At 38.7% G+C, this 20629-nt stretch overlaps 1 protein-coding gene across 2 annotated transcripts in view; it reads left to right on the forward strand.

Annotated features, from left to right (window-relative positions):
- Positions 1-20629, forward strand: part of LOC134530932 (1-phosphatidylinositol 3-phosphate 5-kinase) — a 129121-nt gene that overhangs the window by 79990 nt on the left and 28502 nt on the right. For both annotated transcript variants that reach the window (XM_063366252.1, XM_063366251.1), the window contains exons 20-22: positions 499-630; positions 2048-2226; positions 18748-18916. In XM_063366252.1, the coding sequence (XP_063222322.1) occupies positions 499-630; positions 2048-2226; positions 18748-18916 (480 nt within the window). The remainder of the gene's footprint in view (positions 1-498; positions 631-2047; positions 2227-18747; positions 18917-20629) is intronic.

The following is a 20629-nucleotide window of genomic DNA, read 5'->3' on the forward strand; positions in this document are numbered from 1 at the left end:
GAGGAAAGTGTAGGGGGAGCTGTGGCGGAGGAGGGATGAAGGGTTTCAGCAGCGGTCGGCACGCCTCGGGTAGGCTCGGCTCACCCCTCTTCCTAAGGCTCTGGAGGGGTGGTGAGCAGCCTGTTGCACGGCGGGTTGCAGGCCTTCAGATGCCGGCAAGGTCGTGTGCTTGTGTAGGTTGTTACAGTGGGGGAACTGATGTCGGTGCCCTTTGATAGTGGCACGGGCAATCGACAAACCTTAAATTGAAGGTATTGAGCACTGACAATTTTGTTGTCCCTAAGAAAATAACATTATTCACCATATTATGAGATTTTGTAATGTAATAGCTAATAAGTTAAGAATTGACCAGCTTTGATTACAAAACAGTTTGATTCTGAATTCTTCAATACAATTGGAATTCATGGCATCTGTCAGTTCCAGAGTTTGAATTAGCTGAACATTATTAACGAGAACTTGTTTTCGTCACAACTCACAATAATTTTTTTTTGATCCCAGATTTGGCTGCCATGAAACAACAGCTGCTGAAGGAACAGGCGCATTTCAAGTCTTGCATTGAGGAAGTGCAGTTGAAGCTGACTTCTCCAACTCTGGAATCTAAGAGACTTGAAGGAAAAGTGTCTGAGAAAGGTGAAAAGGGCAGTCAATTTTAATTGTATCCAGTGAATGTTATTGTTTCTTGATTGCTCTACAAATATTTTATGAAGGTTTTTCATTGTGTGTCTAATAACAATAGTCCAATTTTAAAATTTGTCACAAAAATTTGAAGTGCATTTGGGAAGTATTTGGTAGAGACAAGATTTTATGGTTTTATTTTTAATTTATATGGCTTCTGTTTGTTCTCCATAAAATTATGTATTATTCAAAAATATGACAGTAAAATATTTATAAGTATGTACTTCACCAAAATGGTGTTATTTTGAGTTATATATTATGATGTACTTTTACAATTAGAAAGTTTGTTATAAGCAGGCGTAGAACAGGACTGCTTGAAACAATAAAACTAATTTTACATGTGATTTTATGTTTAAAAAATTTACCAACATCATGAATGTAAAATAAGTTCCTAAATAGAAATGCAAGATCAAAGTAAAATTTATTTTGCAATCTATTTAGACTATATATTTTTGTTCAAAAATACTGTCATTGAATTTATTATATATAAAATATTACATTTTATTATTTGCATTTTTTTTGTTAAAATTTGATAAATATGCTTAATGGTGAATTACCTAGGATTTCGGTGTTATTTGGTGTAATGACATTTTTTGGTGTTAGGTATTTTAGTTTCATCGCAAGTCACCGTATAATGTTGTCCCTAGTACTAGATTCTAAAATAAAATAATTTCTATAACTATTCCATTCATATTAAAAATATACCAAACTATTAAATGTCATGAAATTGGATTAGTAAACAGCATGTAATTTGTTTAGAAGAAATCAGTTCCTTAAGAAGAAAATTAAACTTTAAAAAGTTAATACTTTTACATTAATAATATACATTCATTACTTAGGTCCAAGAAAAATGAAAAATCTGATGTATTTCTCTTGTCCTTCTGGCCATTACTTTTTCAGTGATCAGTAATTGTGGCATATTTTGCAGTGTTCAGGTTTTGTTCAGAATCCTTTTTAAATATTTTGACAAGCATTTTTGATTCCAATTGTTTCATTTTAATATTTTATACAGTGGTTTGTTCAGCTATGAACATAATTTGTTAAATATTGATAATTTATTTGGTTTTAAAGAAAAATTATCCTAGTTGTAAAAGGTTGGTCATATGGAGAAAAATACAGTTTTGACCCAGAATAACCAATTTGCTATAAAGACGTTTTGTCGTAAAAAGGTTCACTCACTATATAGAAGTTTTGTGTGGCTCTCATTGTGTGTGCCTTGAACAATTTACCGCAAATGATAGTTAAAATGGTTTCAGATGGCTCTGTACTAGAAAACTTGTAACAATTAATTTCAGTTAAAAATTTAATTTTAATACAAGCTATGTTATGTGTTCTTGAAAATCTTGTGTGCACTGTGTGTGTTTGACACCAGATGTACAGCAACTGATGTGGCACATTGAGGACTCTCTGGTCCATCTGAGGAAGCTCATTTCGGATGCTGTCTCTTCGTGGAACGGTCGAGTACAGGACATCTCCGTGTTGTCGAAGAAGAAACGTGATGGAGGCTCCAAAACGGTGCAAGTGTCCGGCGCTCTAGTCGAAGGCGACGGAGTGAGTTAATCAATTTTCAAAAAATTTGGTCTGAGGATGATAACTTGCATTAAAAGTCTTTTGAAAAGCAGATGTGGCTGTAATTTTATGTCACTTACAAAGTCGGTTGTAATATAGATTCTGGATTTGTAGTTACATCTTGGAGGATTCGTAATTTAGTAATTTACCTTTACTACCCTCCTTTTCATTATAGAAGATTTATGTTTTGGTAACCTGTTTAAATTATTTTGATAGTTTTGCCAAAAATAACAATTGACAATATATAGTACTTAAATAACTCATAAATTTCAAATTTAATCAAAATAAGTGAAGCAAGAGCCAAGTAAATGAGGGGGAAATAACTCACTATCACATACATACACAAGAACATACTATGTACAGTAAATTCCTTTTATAAAGTACTTTAGGGGGACCAAAAATATGATACTACTTTATAGAGGAGTACTTTATAGAGGAGTTACCCTAAACCAAAAAAATGTCGCTTCCCGCACATGTTTACAGTTTTTTTTTTTTTTTTTCCCATTTTCTAATTAAAACGTGTGTATGTGGTCTTACAAGCCTTGTTTTTATCAATGATGTGATTTACTTACTTAAAAAAATAAAGTAATGCAAAATATTAGTAAAACATAGTTAATATAATTTAAATACATAGGTAACCTTAAATATACATACAACATAGTAGGCTTACCTCTTTTTGCAGTGGAAGTAATAGCCATTCATACAGTGCATCAGAGATGTTTTTAAATGTTCATTTCATAGGCCCTACAATACAGTATTATTTCCATATCTTCCATATCTTCCATATTTTATCCACTTTGAAAACATTAATTACAAAAATTTGGGCACTGACATAAGTTACCGGTAAATAAAACTAACAAAATAATTATATACTAATAATAAAAACTATGTTCAACTTTACAATGTACACTTAGTTAGACCTACAATGTTTGCATGAAATTCAGAATGGTAGATTGGACTGTTCTCTGTGAAATATCTTTCATTACCACACACTCAACTTTCCTGAAAAGTTCCATGTTTGCTTCTGGCACTTCAGATGTCAAAAACATTCTGTGGAGAACATCCAGAGCATTGGTTGCCTCTTGCTTTGTAGGACGTTTTATCTCCTGTTCCGCATCATCCTCCAGCAGGTCTTCAGTACTACCAGCAGGAGCAGAAATGTCGTCGTTGTGTTCTTGGCAAGTCTCCAGAGCTGTGTCTACTTCAACATAGTCAGCAAATGTTGCTTCTTGCACCTGCAGATTTACTGTGACTTTAGACCATTCAAGTATATCTTCTTCTTGGCACTGGACATCAGCTTCCAGAGATGCATCTGTAGAGTTGTCAGTGCTGAAACCTGCCCTCTTGAAGCATTTTGCAATTGAAACAGGAGAGATTTTGTCCCACACCAAACAAAGTCTTTCCATGGAATTTAAAATGTTCCACTTCAATTTTGAAACATCTTTCTGGTGTTCCATCTGCCAACATAGAAACTGCACTAGTTGCCTCCTGTACAAGCGTTTTACTTGAGAAATTACACCCTGGTCTAAAGGCTGTAATTTGCTTGTGCAGTTAGGTGGAAAAAAAACTATCTTTACATTCTGTAACTCGACACCAACTTTGTGTGCACTGCAAGAGTCCAGAAACAACAAAATCTTCCTGTTGTATGCTCCCATTCTGGCATCCAACATTTGTAACCACTCCTTAAACAACACAGCAGTCATCCATGAATTTTTATTGTTTTTATAGGTGCAAGGTGTTTTTTTAATGTTCTTAAAACATCTTGGTTTTGCATATTTACCAATAACTAAAAGCTTCAATTTTTCAGAGCCATCAGAGTTAGTGCAGAAAAGTACAGTGTATCTTTCCTTACTGCGTTTCCCTCCATGGCAGGTTTCACCTTTGTGGCTTAAAGTACTGTCTGACAAGAGATTATAAAAAAAGCCAGCTTCGTCGGCATTGAAAATGTCCTTATCAGCATAACCTGCTGTGAGAGAATGTAAATTCTGTTTCCAATTTTCTGTCACTGTGGTATCACCTGTTGCTTCTTCGCCACATATTTTGAGTGTACTTAGATTCCACCTTGCTTTAAATCGAGTAAGCCACCCACTTGAGGCTTGGAAATTATCCATTCCAAACCTTAACGCCTCCATGCGTGCTGTGTTTCATTTGCATCTACCAGTCAGAGTATTCCTGAACAAAGTAGCAGTAGTAAACAACTTACCTTAATAGATACTTACAATAAAAATTGCAAGTATGAGAAAAATGAAAAACGGGCGAAAGAAATAAGCAGAGCAATTGCAGAAATGCTTTTCTTGAACAAACTACCATATAGATTTGTAGAAAGTGAGGACTAAAACGGGAAATTTTCCCGAGCCCAGGCTTCAGGCTGAGTATTGAGGAATGGGGTCAATGACAGATTGCTCTGATGTCGTGGTGGCCATTTTTGGTGTCAAAATTCCTCAAAATTCCTTAAAAAAAATTCCTATTTCGAGGGGAAAATTCCCGTTTGAGGGAAAATTTCCCGTTTTAGTCCTCAAAAATGTCAATGGGTTGAAAATTGCTAAAAGTGGCTTAAATTCCTTAGCGTCAAGCCACTATAAGCCGCCGAGGTCATGACCTTGACAATTAGGATTCCATCACCACGATTTTGAATTATGTCGTAACTGTTGCAATTATCATATGTATAAAAATTAAACACATACACCACACACACACCACACACACCACACACACACCACACACACCACACACACCACACACACCACACACACCACACACACCACACACACCACACACACCACACACACCTCACACACCTCACACACCACACACACCTCACACACCTCACACACACCTCACACACACCTCACACACACCTCACACACACCACACACACACGCCACACACACAACCACACACACAACCATACACACAACCACACACACAACCATACACACAACCATACACACAACCACACACACAACCACACACACATGCCACACACACACACCACACACACGCCACACACACGCCACACACACGCCACACACACACACACCACACACACACACGCCACACACACACATACCACACACACACCACACACACCACACACACCACACACACACACACACACCACACACCACACACACACACCACACACACACCACACACACACACCACACACACACACCACACACACACACCACACACACACACCACACACACACACCACACACACACACCACACACACACACCACACACACACACCACACACACACACCACACACACACACCACACACACACACCACACACACACACCACACACACACACCACACACACACACCACACACACTTACCATACACACGGACCACACACACATGTACTACACACCACACACACACCACGCACACACACATTTTTAATGGACATAATAACTACGTAATTTTGCACAAAACATTTCCAAACTTATGCAAAAAAAGCATTGAGAAATCTCGGTCGAGTTTTGTTAATGGCAAATATCCGACCAATGAGGCAGAAATGGGGAAGGTTAATTTTTGTGTTAATAGGACAATTGCTATAACCCCCGCATCTGTAGGAAGAGTTGTTGTTATACCTCGTTAAATGCATACCAAAAACTTTTATCAAAATAACTGCAAGGAATAATAAAAATAGGTTAAACGACAAAAAAATTTCTTAATTTCCTTAGCAGGCACTTCATCAAATCAGTTCAAGTTGTTTGTAAACTTAAGATGTTATTTAAAAAATGTTTATAAAGCAATTTTTGAATAGTCTAAACATTGTTGCAAGGAGTTCAAACGATTGGAATTGAAATACAAACAAAATTTATAATATTCTTGCCATATAAAATATAAAATACATTCTTATTTTCTGCAAACTTAATAAATAGTATCTTCAACTTTCGTCTGAAATAATACTTTATAGGACCAATCATTACTGTAAGGGATTGAAAAAAACAGTGGCTATAGAACAGAACATTTCTTAACTAGTTACTAGGGATGGGAAAACTGATTCCCAATTTCATCGATACCTACCGATTCTACTTAAATAATCGAGAATCGAGAATCGATGATAAAAGTCTATTCCCGCATGTAGCAAAAAAAAATCATTTTACAACATTGCAAATCTGTCAGATACAATTATTTAACGACTCTTTGAGTGGGGTTATGACTGACTAGACGCATATATAACAGTCATTTTTCCCCAAATAAACAATATCTAAAACTTGGGTCGATGTTATAAACAAGTCAAAGTACAAAAATTATTTATAAAAAAATTATCACTGCGTATTAGGAACGGGCGTATTCTTTTCGCGATCGCGACTAAACGACTGTAAAATCACTGTAAAATACAGTTTTTACGCGAAATCGCCACAACACAGCGTTTTTCCACGAAATTTAGTATTAAAATGCGATATCGCAATGTTTTTACAGGAAATTTAAATACTCTGTAAAAGACTTGTCTCGTCACTGGTAAACAAACACCGCAACATTGCAGCCACTAAAAATTAATCATAAATGCACTAAAGCAAACAAAAGCTTACACACGCTCATGTTATAATGTTAAACCCAAAAATATAGTGTAAAAATACGCAAAACTACAGCGTTTATTTTCCTTTCCGGCATAATGTTTGGATAGATATGACAAACAGGCGAAGTTTTAAAGCCTACGCACACCGCTCGGGGCACAGACGTCAGCTTGGAACAGCGACAACGGATAAATACAAAAGCAAGCAGATGATTGGGCGATCGGTGTTTGGAACAGCCTTACGTGAGTGGCCATACCACGTCAGCCGGGGGCGCTGGCATATAGTTGGAACAGCGTCGTAGTATCAAGCAGTTAATAACGGGCGAACCAGGTACCAGGCTCTGTACTTCGTCACCCAGCCGTACGTGGCAGCACAAGCATTTTAAAACGCGCCAAAAAGCGGAAAAATGTAAACAAACATTCATTTTCGAATGGTGTGACGATGATGATTAGTTGGTCAGCAGTGTTTTATAGATTTTGTTGGGTCGTTACCACAACACCGAAATAACAACGAATGAATTTGTGTGTATTTCTTAAATGTAACTTGACGCTGAAATACCACAATCAAGTACAACACTTTAATTTGCTAGTTCTCTAGTTGCTTAATTTTGTTACTGTTTCATTTCACTTTTTTTTAGTTAATTTGTACCCTTCTCAAAGTTAGGCAAGTTGTATTAACGAAAATAATTTATACTGCTCAAGGAAAGCTTAAAAATTTTTTTTATAGTTTATTCCGTATTACAAAACAAATTTTAGATTAGTTTGACCCCTTTGACATATGAGCCATTAACTTCTAATGATGTAAATATTTATATGAGTTAATGTTAATAACTTAGTTGTGTACTCAAATTTGATAAATATGAATTTATGATGTATGCTACATGATATATGTATTGAAAGCTGAAAAAAAAATGTTGCAAATAGAATTTGAATTATTTAATATTTTTGAATTATTTAATATTAAGTTAACTAGGTGAGTATCGAGAATCGAAGGATTTTTTAAGGAATCGATAATCGGGTATCGGAATCGAAAATTTTGGAATCGTCCCATCCCTACTAGTTACCTTACTAAATTCACTACCCAATCTGATACAATTTATTGAAAATCTTCTAAATAGTACCAAAAATGTTTTTCTGAAACAAACTTGCGTACATTTGAGAATATTTTGGTTTTTTAAAGAATTATGTGGAAGTCATCTGCAAAGCTAAGGAGATACTTATTTTTACTGATTCTTCTGCATCATTCACGTATTCATTAATAGGACAGGACAATGCTTCTTTGGGCAACCCAGATATTTGTTGTTTGGATATCAGAATTGACAATGTGGACACAATCATTCAGGCTGAGCAGAATGGGTACTACCGTGTTTTCTCGCACAATTGTCACACATTTTATTCTAAAATCAATTTTGAAAAGTAGGGGTGTGACGATTATGCTGAAAAAAAAATTTTTGTTAGATTAAGTTATTCATAAAAACAAAACCCATTAATGGAAAGTACGTTTATTTAAAAAAAAAAGGTGGGGTATACAAGGGTACACAAAACAATTTATATTAATATTTCATTAAACAAAAATCATTCTTCAACTTTAAATAGAAAAACCAAACTTTAGCATGAATGCAAGCCACTTGAATCTGTGACGTGAACCAATGCGTAACTATTGCCGTAGTACACATTTATCACGAAAGAATGCGGGCCATCAAATGTAGTTAACTCGGCAGTTGACAGAGAGCGCGCGTTGCATGCAATCGGCGAGATATCGATATTCGACTACGTGCGCGCGCTCTATACGGGAAGCAACATAACCAAACACGAATGATGCTAGCTAGCGCTGGCTACATGTTCACAAGCGGTACACCGCGGCAACGCAGTTGATCAGGTGAAGTAAATAACATTTAAAAACGTCTTTAAAAGATAAGTCACACATCAGATAACTTCGTATTTCCGTAAATTAAATAAGTAAGTGGTAATGTCAGAATAAATATTACATTTATACTTTAAAATATATCGTTTTATACGGAAAAGATATCTACACCGGTACACCGCGGCGACGCAGACGATCAGATAAAGATAATAACGTTTAAAAAGTCTTTAAAAGTTAAATTACACGTCAGACAACTTCGTATTTCCGTTAATTAAATAAGTAAGTGGTAATGTCCGAATAATTATTAGATTTCTATTTTAAAATGCATCGTTTTATATGTAAAAAATACCCACACAAAGCGCTCGGAATCTAATAGCGGGACCAAAAACATTATGCGATGTTTACGCGAGAGGTTTTTTTTTATCCAAATATTGACGCCCTAAAATATGGATGCGATGATTACGCGAGTGCGACCATTATGCGATAAAAGAGGGTATATGCTTCATGTCATTAAGATAATACTGTAATAATTTGTGTGTTTTTAAACTATTCCCAGTTAAAATTAATTTTTTTTATTCAACATTATGTTTTGATTAATCGTGTCAAATGTGTTGGATGCTTTACAAATAATTCCTATTGATTCATTAGCAATTGCCTTGTATCTGTATCTTTTATAAAAAAAATCAGCAAAAGCTGTTTCAGTGCTTCTAGCTGTTGTAAATTTTGATAGTATTTTATAATTTTCCTACATATAATTTTAACACATTGTTCAAATATTTTTGCGAAACTAGACATAACTGCTATCACATGATAATTTTATATATTGGATTTATTACCTTTCTTATGCAGAGAGATAGTTCTTTCAGTTTGAAGATGATATGGAAATATTCTAGTAGTAAAAGATGAGTTTATTATAGGAAATAAAGGAATTTATATACCATTAAAAAACCAACCAACTATAAAAAAAAATTATAAAAATTGAAAATTACTATACTACACATAAATCACAAATTTTAAATTGCCAAAATTACAATAACATTCAAAATATTGCGTGACCTGATACTCACAGAGTAGACCATGGGGCGATAGAGGACGTGTGTTGCTGTGAAAAATAAAATTAAGAAAAGACATTTATGCGGTTTTGAAACCAAATAATTAAAATGTGTTAGCAAACACTACACGCTTGTAAGCGTACAACTGCTACATTGCTATGGCACAGTTTTGCTAGTATATCTTTCAGATTCCTAACTACATAATTTACCTAGTTTTCTTACGTATAATATATTTTGAATGTATATTATATAATAGGTCACGATTGGTTCACGCAATAGGACTATTAATATAAATACAATAAATTTTGCCATGATGAAAAACTGATAAAGAATAAAATGATAATTTAAGTTCTACAGAGTACCATCAAATCAAGTCTGTGAAATATGTCAGTGTTCAATATAGTTCGAAGGAAATGGAAGAGTTCGTGTCAATTAGCTTCTTTCTATCTTCAAAATACGACTTACTGTCACCGACGCCAGTTTTGTAGTCTATTGTTTCAAAGAAATAATCATATTTTAAAAATTCAAAGCTTTCTTTACAAAACTATGGCTTTACATTTGTTTACCTACAATGATATTCACGAGAGAAATAATTTTCCTGGTGGCTGCAAAACTATGAATCTTAGTCTTAAAATAGCAAAATATTTAAGTAATCTTTGATTACGACTTTGGCGAAGACTTGGATCTTAAGCGTCGACTTACATTTGCACACCCCTAATACTTTATTGATGACATTTTGGCATCAGTAAATATTTTGACACTCATGATAACTATTATATCAATCATATATTGAAATTTAATGAGATGGTAGCCTGCATTTGAGAGTTTTTAGTAAATATGTACTTAAAAATAACAAAAAATTGGTTGGCTTTAAAGTCGGTTTACGGACGATAGTTTAACGTTACGTCATAACAAAACATTGATGAAATGATTGCATACTTTTATTAATAAAATTGAATCATTTTTATTGAATTATCACTATTTTGTATGGATACAAAGGAGTGAAATTAAATCTACAGTTTAATTGATAAATTTACTTTTATTTGCACTCATTAATTCAAATATGTTTATTACTTTAACGAACAGATTATTTTAACTGTAACTTTTATACAAAGAAGGAGTGAAATGAAATCTACAATTTAATTGATAAAGTTACTTTTATTTGCACTCATTAATTCAAATATGTTTATTACTTTAACGAGCAGATTATATTAACTATAACGTTTATACATGTTTGCTATTTAACTTCTTCCAATCTGTGTTATTCTGTTAAGGATAGGACGATGATAGGAAAAGTAGGAAACAAATGGGAGTGTTTCAAGTTTAATGTGCCTCGAAAAAGTCAAATCGATGGTTGTTCCAGTCGAGTGGAAGAGAGATATATGCGGCGCAAGCGTACAATGAGCGTAACGGGACAATGTGTGTAACGGGACAATGGCTTGTGCAAATAATCAAAATTTCAAATATCAAATCAAAATGAATAATATAGTACAGTATTTGTAATTTGTAGTTAGTTTTATTTTAAGTACTTTCACTTTAATATAATTAATATTTTATTATATTTTAAGGGTAGTGTAACTATTGCATATCACATTGTATAATTATCAACATTGAGGTTAAAAGTCATTTTTATATGATAAGAATGTATGCATACTAGTATATAGTTCAAGTATATCAATAGGCATGATGAAACGTCCCATAGTTTAACTCAACATATATGTAAGCTGAAAATAAGTGAAAATATGCAACTACTGCTAAGAAGTGATAAGTATCTGAAACCATTGTTGTAAAATATTTGCTATTGCATAACCTCATGTACAAGTATTTATTAAAATATTATTTTAAAACTGTCATAAAAAAAATTTGGTATTCCTTAATTGTTTTTGAGAATTTTTTGACATTATATTCAAATTCTATTTAAACTATAAAACTGATATTTACTCAGGCCAATAACACACATTCCATTAGTAACCAATCTGGGTAAACTATAAATTGTAGATTTTAAAACTTAAATGTAAAGTAACCTGAAAACATTTGATTTCATAATAAACTTTGTTTAAGGGATACATAATTATTGTAATATTGCGAAAGAATGAAATTACTTCTTAGTATTTTGTGCTTCGCCATTGAGCTTTCAGCACAGGTGTTCGCATCACGCGAAATAATTGACTGTACAAACAACGATTGCAACGGATTGCGTTACGAGACGAAAAACAATGGTGAGCGGGCCCGATAGCCACACTTACCATCACAAAAACACACGATGAACTGACTTCCTGACGGAAGTTCGACGCGCTGCCAACCTTGGAAGCGTTGCCAACTCTGGAACCATGGTGGCCAACTGTGAAGGGGTGGCGCTGCTACTTGTGCAGCGCGGGAATTCAAATGTAGGAATGTTCAGTCTCGAATTTGTTGCACACGTAAAATCAGCAAAAGTACTTAAATACCTATGTACACTATACACACTCCAAACATTCCGCCCACCTTGAAATGACCCATTTCAACACTACTCAAGAGGCAATGGGCACAACTTCACTACAGGGCGTTTTAGACTCCCAGAGGTGGTACGCACTGTAGCGACCCTAGGCACACCATCAGATCCAGGATGAAGATGCAGGACGCGTCCCAACTTCCATTGCAGGGGAGGTACTCTATCTTCCTTTATCAACACCAATTGGTTTGGTGTGAGAGCTATCGTTTGATCTTGCCACTTCGAACGCTGCTGCAGTGTGTGCAGATATTCGCGGTGCCACCGGTGCCAAAAGTCCTGATGCAACCGCAATACTAGTTGCCAACGCTGCAGTCTGTTAAGTTGTACCTGTTCCAATTCGGGTTCAGGATGCGACACCAGCGGCTCCATGGTCAAGAAGTGTCCTGGGGTGAGAGCACGCAGATCATTGGGATCGGAACTTAATGGACAAAGTGGCCTAGAATTCAGTATGGCCTCCACTTGGACCACGACCGTGTAGAGTTCCTCAAAGCTGAGAATCTGTTCACCAATGACCCGATTTAAATGTGACTTGAACGCCTTAACTGCAGCCTCCCACAAGCCTCCGAAATGAGGAGCGGCTGGAGGGTTGAAGTGCCACCTCACTCCAAAGGGAGCCAAACAATCCACTATGGTCTGCTGATGCGATGAGGATGACAACATGCGTTGCAGTTCTGTCAGCTGGTTGTGGGCTCCAACAAAGTTCGTCCCGCAATCGCTATAGAGGTCAGAGGATCTCCCTCTGCGGGCGATGAAACGTTTGTATGCAGCAAGGAACACCTCAGTCGACAGGTCAGACGCCAATTCCACATGAACCGCCTTAGTGGTACAACATACAAATATACACAGATAGGCCTTTAACAGAGTGACCTTGCGCACACGAGCCAGTTTTATGAAAAAGGGGCCAGCGTAATCCACGCCGGCCTTCGAAAATGGTTTCACTTGCTGAACTCTCATGGCCGGGAGACTTCCCATGAGGGGTGTGAAAGTGGGTGGCTGTGTCTTGAAACACTTCAAGCAGCGGTGAACACAGCTGGTGATTGCCTGCTTATCTGAGAGAATCCAAAATTTCTCTCTAAGAATACTTTGAAGTGCTTGTATCCCGGGATGTTGATTGACGTTGTGATAGTGTTGTATAATCCTGCTCGTCAAGGGGTTTGATTTAGGAAGCAAGGCCGGGTGTTTGTGTTGAAACGGGAGCTTCGACTGGTCAAGCCTGCCACCCACCCTAAGAAACCCATCAGAGTCGAGGAAAGGATGAAGTTTCCGTATCTGTGGTGAGGTTCGCTTATTCTTTCTCAAAGAGGCCAGGTCATCTTTGAACACCATCGACTGAACTCGAAGTATCCAGAAATTTAAGGCAGTCTCCAACTCACGAGGGCACGGGGTCCCTGATTCACGAGCACTTTGTGAGTGACGACAATTAGCAACAAAACGCAGAATATAGGCAGTCACTCTCAGTAACTTCATTAGACTGCTGAAACGTTCGACCAGTGACTCAATGTCTTCAGTATACAGAATAGTTGCCAATGCCAACGACTTCTTCTCCTGTTGGACCAAATCGGAAATGTCACTACACGAAGCACTTGCAGGCCATTCATCTGCAGGTAACGTCAACCATGCAGGGCCTGTCCACCAAAGGTGGTGGTCAAGTATCTGGGCAGGTAACAATCCACGTGAGCCACAGTCAGCAGGGTTGTGTTCTGAACGCACGTGCCTCCACCAACTTGAAGGGGTCAGGTCCTGAATCTCACTAACCCTATTTGCCACAAATGTTTTTAACTCATGAGATGAAGAGTGGATCCACGCTAGGGCTACTTGTGAATCAGTCCAGGCAACAATGGAGGTGAATTCAAGTTCCATTCCATGCACATTTATCATGTGACGAAGCAACCGAGACAAGAGAAGAGCTCCACACAACTCCAACCGAGGTAGAGACTGGGCCTTGACAGGGGCTACTTTAGATTTGCCAGCGAGCAGGTGTACCGTGATTGTCCCATCAACATCAACCACACGAAGGTAGACACTTGCTGCATAACCCAATTCTGAACTGTCTGAAAATCCATGAAGTTGATAGGAACAGCCCTGTTTTCCCCTGACAAGGCGAGAGATGTTGAGTGCAGACAGAAGAGGGAGCTGGCTGTTGAACTTGTTCCAGCTGTCTAATATGTTTGGTGGTGGTTTTGCATCCCAGTCGAGATTTTGAACCCAAAGGACTTGAATGAGACATTTTGCAAACATGCTGATAGGTGTCAACCAACCGAGAGGATCGAAAATCCTTGCCACATTCGATAAAATTGTCCTTTTTGTCGCAGGGCAGGCGCTGGCTCGGACCTTGTATGAATATGTGTCGGAGGTGGGGTTCCACTGTAGTCCCAGTCCCTTGATTACAGTGCAGCTGTCCTGATCCAAGGCTAACGGTTGGAGGGTTTCAATATCCTCAGCAGGAAGCCAATTCAGGAGTGTCGGATGGTTGCTCATGAATTTTCGGAGTTGAAATCCCCCTTTCGCTAAAAGCTTGATGAGCTCTTGCTGCATGGCCACGGCAGAGTCCACAGACGGCGCACCCGTAACAACATCGTCCACATAAACATCCGACAACAACACTCGAGAGGCAGTGGGAAATTGTTCTCTCTCATCTTCAGCCAGCTGCTTAAGAGTGCGGAGTGCCAAGAATGGGGCTGAAGACACTCCATAGGTCACAGTTTTCAGCCTGTAGTCCTGGACTGGAGCTGCGTCACTAGAGCGCCACACAATACGTTGATAATCCTGATGATGACGATGGACATGGATCTGGCGATACATTTGTTTTACGTCTGCCGTGAAAACTACAACATGTAAACGAAAGCTCAATAGTAGATTAAAAATACCTTGCTGCAATTTTGGCCCTGTTAACAAAGTATCATTAAGCGACACACCTGTGGAACTCTTGGCTGATGCATCAAAATCAACGCGCACCTTTGTAGTGGAGCTGTCTGGTTTCACGACAGCGTGGTGAGGTATATAGAAGGCATGGGCACAGTCCATTTCTGTCTCAGCGACTCTTTCCATGTGGCCCATCGCGAGATAATCCTCCATAAACTCGGAATACTTCTGCTTGAGGGCAGGGTCCCCTTTGAGACGTCTTTCCAGGCGAAGCAAACGATTAATGGCTTGAGGTCTAGAGGACCCTAACTCTGGCTCAGGCTGACAAAACGGTAACGCAACGCTGTACCGGCCGGTCTCATGCCTTGTGTAAGACTTCACAAACAGCTCTTCACAGTGTACATCCTCGGGAGACTGATGCTTCACAAGGGGAAATTCTTCAATCTCCCAAAACCTTCTCATGACATCAGGTAATGGGGGATGAGAGGTCACCAGCGAAACACAAAGGGATGTCATGTTGGTTGAAGTCTGTTCAATTTCCACCTTCCCCATCAGGATCCAACCTAGTACAGAGTCTAGAGCCACTGGAGACCCATCAATCTTTCCACCTTTCATTAAATACGGAACCAGGTCAGCACCAATAAGTAGGTCGACTGGACCAGGAGTGTCAAAGGCAGGATCAGCAAGGTGCAAGTGTGCCACAGATTTACGAACCCTATCAGACAACTTTGTACCTGGCACGCTACTGGTTATACGAGGAAGCACAAAAACATCCAGCGCAAACTGAGACGCTAAGATGCCAACTGGTGTGATAACAACTGAAACATAGGATTTGGCCACATTGACAGGGGTGTTGGATAAGCCCTGTATGGGCAAATGCGTCCCCCTTTTTGTTAACCGCAGGTTCTGAACACACTTCTCTGAAATGAAGCTAGCTTGGCTAGCAGTGTCAAGCAGTGTCCGAACAACAAATGGTGTACCAGTGCGGTCGAGGATGTTTACCTGAGCAGTTGACAACAGGACAGTCTTAGAACAGCTCGGGGCTGCGGCGGTAACGGCAACTGTCGCAGAATTAGCTTCTGTTGACAAAGCGTTGAAGCCTTCTGGAGATGTACAGCTGCCTTCGGGAGGTTGCTGCTTAAAATGTAACAAAGTATGGTGGCGAGCTCCACAATGACGACATGCTGACGATGGACAACCTTTGGCTCGATGTGCAGGCGAAAGACAATTCAAGCACAGATCCTGTCTTTTCACAATGGTATACCTATCTTTAGGGTCACTTTGATTAAACTTACTGCATTTTACAAGAGCATGTGGGCCACCACACAGACCGCAGGTCTGTGAGGAGCTGACTAAACTATTCAGCGCTTGACCACGAGATTGCTTCCAGCCAGCGAATGGTGGAGAAGATTTTCTCATGGGCGGCTGCAGTCCTGACGACTTGCCACGCGACTGAGCAACAGCCTCCTGAGCGCGACAGTGCTTTTCTAAAAACGTTACGAAATCACTCACTGTAGGGAACTCATTAGTAAGCGACATTTCCCACTGTGTCTGAAGAAAAGAATCTAAGCGCTTGCATAGGATAGGAAGCAGGATCAAGTCCCACTGAGTCACTGGCACATCCAGTGCCGTCAGGGCAGAAATGCTCTCAGTGATGTTTGTCAACAATTGGCGTAGTGCTTTAGGTGAGTCAGAGGTAACAGCTGGTGCGTGCAAGAGTGCATCTACGTGTATTGCCACGACAAGTCGCTTATTTTCATACCGCCCTGCGAGTAGCTTCCAGGCCACATCAAAGTTGGCATTGGACATAGTCAAGGAACTGATCATCCCTAAAGGCTCTCCACTGAGGGCAGATCTCAGATAGGCTAACTTTTCTACAGGGGAAAGCTCACTATTATTGGTGATAAGTGTACTGAACAAGTTCGAAAAGTTGGGCCATTGCTGTGGACTACCATCAAAACTTGTAAGTGATATCTTCGGCAGGGCCACCCGTGGTTTGCTCACCTGAGACTGTGGTTGGCTGGAGGGCTGTACCTTTGAGTCCTCTATGCCGGCTACAACGGCCCTGATTTGGAAGTATTTATCATCGAAAGCTTCCATGCGAGAAGCGTGCTCAGCTACGTCCACATCTGTTTCGCCGATGGCTGCTTCCACCGCGACGCAGTCAACTTCGAACTGCTCCTTTATGTTTTCCAAGTCGCGCACTGTTGCAAGAAATAAGTTTCTTTGCGAGGGGTCCTCACGCGCGCTTTGAGAAAGGTCAAATGCCCGCTTCAGGCGACTCTCTGCGATGCGCACGCGTATCAGCGCTGACCGTTTATCCGCCATAGTAAATAGTCACGTAGTACAATGACTCAACACATAACCTAAAACACCACCACGTGAAAAGTATGCCGGTAAATGCTACCTCGGTGACGCACGAGTAACTACAGCGGAGACAAGCTCAACGTTCAACGAAGCACAAAAGGTTAGAGAAAATTACATACCCAAGAAATTCGCCCTACACACAAAAACGTTCACCACGCGGCACACGACACGCCGAAACAACGAAAGCGACGCCGGCACAAATAGATCCGGCCCGGAGGACCAAATGTTCGCATCACGCGAAATAATTGACTGTACAAACAACGATTGCAACGGATTGCGTTACGAGACGAAAAACAATGGTGAGCGGGCCCGATAGCCACACTTACCATCACGAAAACACACGATGAACTGACTTCCTGACGGAACTTCGACGCGCTGCCAACCTTGGAAGCGTTGCCAACTCTGGAACCATGGTGGCCAACTGTGAAGGGGTGGCGCTGCTACTTGTGCAGCGCGGGAATTCAAATGTAGGAATGTTCAGTCTCGAATTTGTTGCACACGTAAAATCAGCAAAAGTACTTAAATACCTATGTACACTATACACACTCCAAACAACAGGTATAAAAAAAATTTCTAAAAATATTTAAAGAACAGACATTCATGTTAAGACAAGATGGAAAATTCTTATCTCAAATCGTTCTGGATATTATACAAAAAGTATCTCTTGGAGTTTGAGAGTCTACTTTATTAGTACTCATTCTTAAGTACCCATTTTCCCCCTATAATCAATGGAACGTAGCCATCAAAGAATCGAATCAATCCATCCTTAGATTTGAGTTTTTGATGGAATAAGAAAAGTTGCAAGGGGGTACACTCGCACAAATAAAATGTGCAGTAGTTTGGTTGGTACAAGTCCAGTGGCGTAGCCAGGATTTGTGTATGGGAGGTGTTAAGAAGCATGTCCCCCCCCCACCCCATATTAAAGCGGGGGGTCGGGGGTTCCTCCCCCGGGAAAATTGGGATTTTAAGGTGTAAAATAGTGCAATTTTAGCAGTTTTCTGTACTTAAATTTAAATATTGTAATGGTAAAATTTTTATTAATTTTAATATTAAATTTGTTTGAGTGATGAATACGAAATTAAAGATTTGATGCTAAGGGGGGGGGGGGGGGGTTTGGAACCCCTAAACCCCCCCTTCCCCCTGGCTACGCCCCTGTACAAGTCTCATTTTTACAAAGTTGACAAATTTTTGGTTTTCCCAGTGAGCTAGGGCAACACTTGTTATGCCACGGACTAGCGTAGTTTCCACAGTGTTGGTGCTAGCAGCCACGTGTGGGTGTGTACGGAACTGCTCTCTTGGAGCCGGGTGTGGGTAATGAGGTACTGGCTCGCAGCACTCCCAGGGCCGCGCCGTGGAGGATGACACGAGCAGTTGCTCCGAGGGACGGGAGAGCCCCGTGTCCCCGAGAGACGGCTCCGGAGCCGCTGCGATGGGCGACCCCGCCCAGTCGCTGGATGCAGAGGATACGTCGTGCTCCGGCCAGCCACTCGACACCTTGGACAGTACGAATCTAAACTATCAAGTTATTGTTGTTCCGCTTTTGGATGCTGTCATCAAACAGTGAATATTTGTGCTTAAATTAATTTTAATTATGTCTTTAAAAAATTAATAACATCTTAAGAAATCGTGTTTGGTCATATTAAGACTTGTCTCCATAATAAATAGGTATAACCTGTCCAATTGAAACTTCTGTTTTTCTGAAAATCGTGATAACTTCAAAAAATTTTACTGTTTCATCAAATCTCCCATTTAGCTTATGTATAAAAATTGCTGATAGTTTAAATTTTATTTGTATAGTTTTAAGTAATATGCTCCTAATAAAACATGCTGAATTTCGGTTCACAGCTTTAAGACTTTTTTTGTGATAAGGAAATAAGGACTTTTCCTTATCACATTATCCTTTTTCATATCAAATTGTGCAGATTAAACCTGAAAAGTTACCATTCAGTATAAATGGTGTAAAGCTCAAAAACTCTAGCCAAGTCGAGCGAGTAGCTTCATCTTGACTCAGATCGAAAGTCTAGTTCATTGTACTTGACCGAGCAAGACTCAACAGTATTTTTCTTAAGACTAGATATATATATTTACATCTGCAATGAGCAGAAAATCATTAACTTTTTTGCAAACACTTTACAATAAAACATCGTATTTATTTTCTTACTACTTTTTCTGTAATTTACACAGTTTTCTTCTAAAAAACCTGAAGATTATCCACATTATTATGATTACCATTGTAGATTCTGCTATCTTATGAAGTATCAAACCTGTAAATCATTGTAAAATGTTGGCCAAATTGAACTACAATTGTTTCATATGACCAATACTACGGAGCAGCTGCAAGATATCAAGATACTTGGTTGATTGTAGTCAATGAAGTGTTGATATAAGAAGCAGCTCTGTATTCATGGAATTTGGTCTGATAATGCATGAAGCATGATCATTGTTATGTTAAATATAAAGTAAACTAGGATACTGATCTACCTTTTGAAGACTAATCTCTTCCTAGCATTATTTGAGGCAGAGTATATTTCAAAATTAAGTAGAAGTACACTTAAGGTGCCAAGAAAGCATTGTGCTGCTTTACTTGTAAGCTGGCCCAACAGTTTGGAATGAGTTTATGCATCTTTACAGTAATGTTGACTCCTTGCAAGTGTGTAAGATCCTTTCTTCTTTCCTTACTTCCTAAAGTTGATCTTTTTGATTGCTGTATGTGAATATTCAGAAAGAAGTTTTTGCATATGTAGGCTGTGTTGTTAATACTAGTTCAGTTTTTGAAATGAGGGTTATAAACTTAAGGGTTGAACTAGCTAAGGTAAGTCTTTTAAAAGAGTCGCTGTGAAATATGAGTAAAAAGAATAAGTACAGTACAGAGTGAAAACAGCCTACTTGGAGGGAGGACATTTTCAGCACCACCTCTAGGTAAGTTCTTGACATACTGTACTGTATTTACAAAATCACTTGAGACAAGATATTATAGTTTTATTTTTATTAAAAGCTGTTTTTAATACTTCACCAAAATAAGGGTAAAATTTATATGGTGCATTTTTACGGCAAAATAATTTGTAATTAGTTGGTCTAAAACAGATACATTCAGGACAATGAAAATAAATTAGCAAGGACTTGTGGTTTAAAATTTATTCGATAAAAGATGCATAATAAAAAAAAATCTGATACATGCACTTTGGTTTTGGTTAAATGCTACCTAATTCCATGAT

The sequence above is a fragment of the Bacillus rossius genome, chromosome 3 (assembly GCF_032445375.1).
Source record: "Bacillus rossius redtenbacheri isolate Brsri chromosome 3, Brsri_v3, whole genome shotgun sequence".
Classification (NCBI taxonomy): Eukaryota; Metazoa; Arthropoda; class Insecta; order Phasmatodea; family Bacillidae; genus Bacillus; species Bacillus rossius.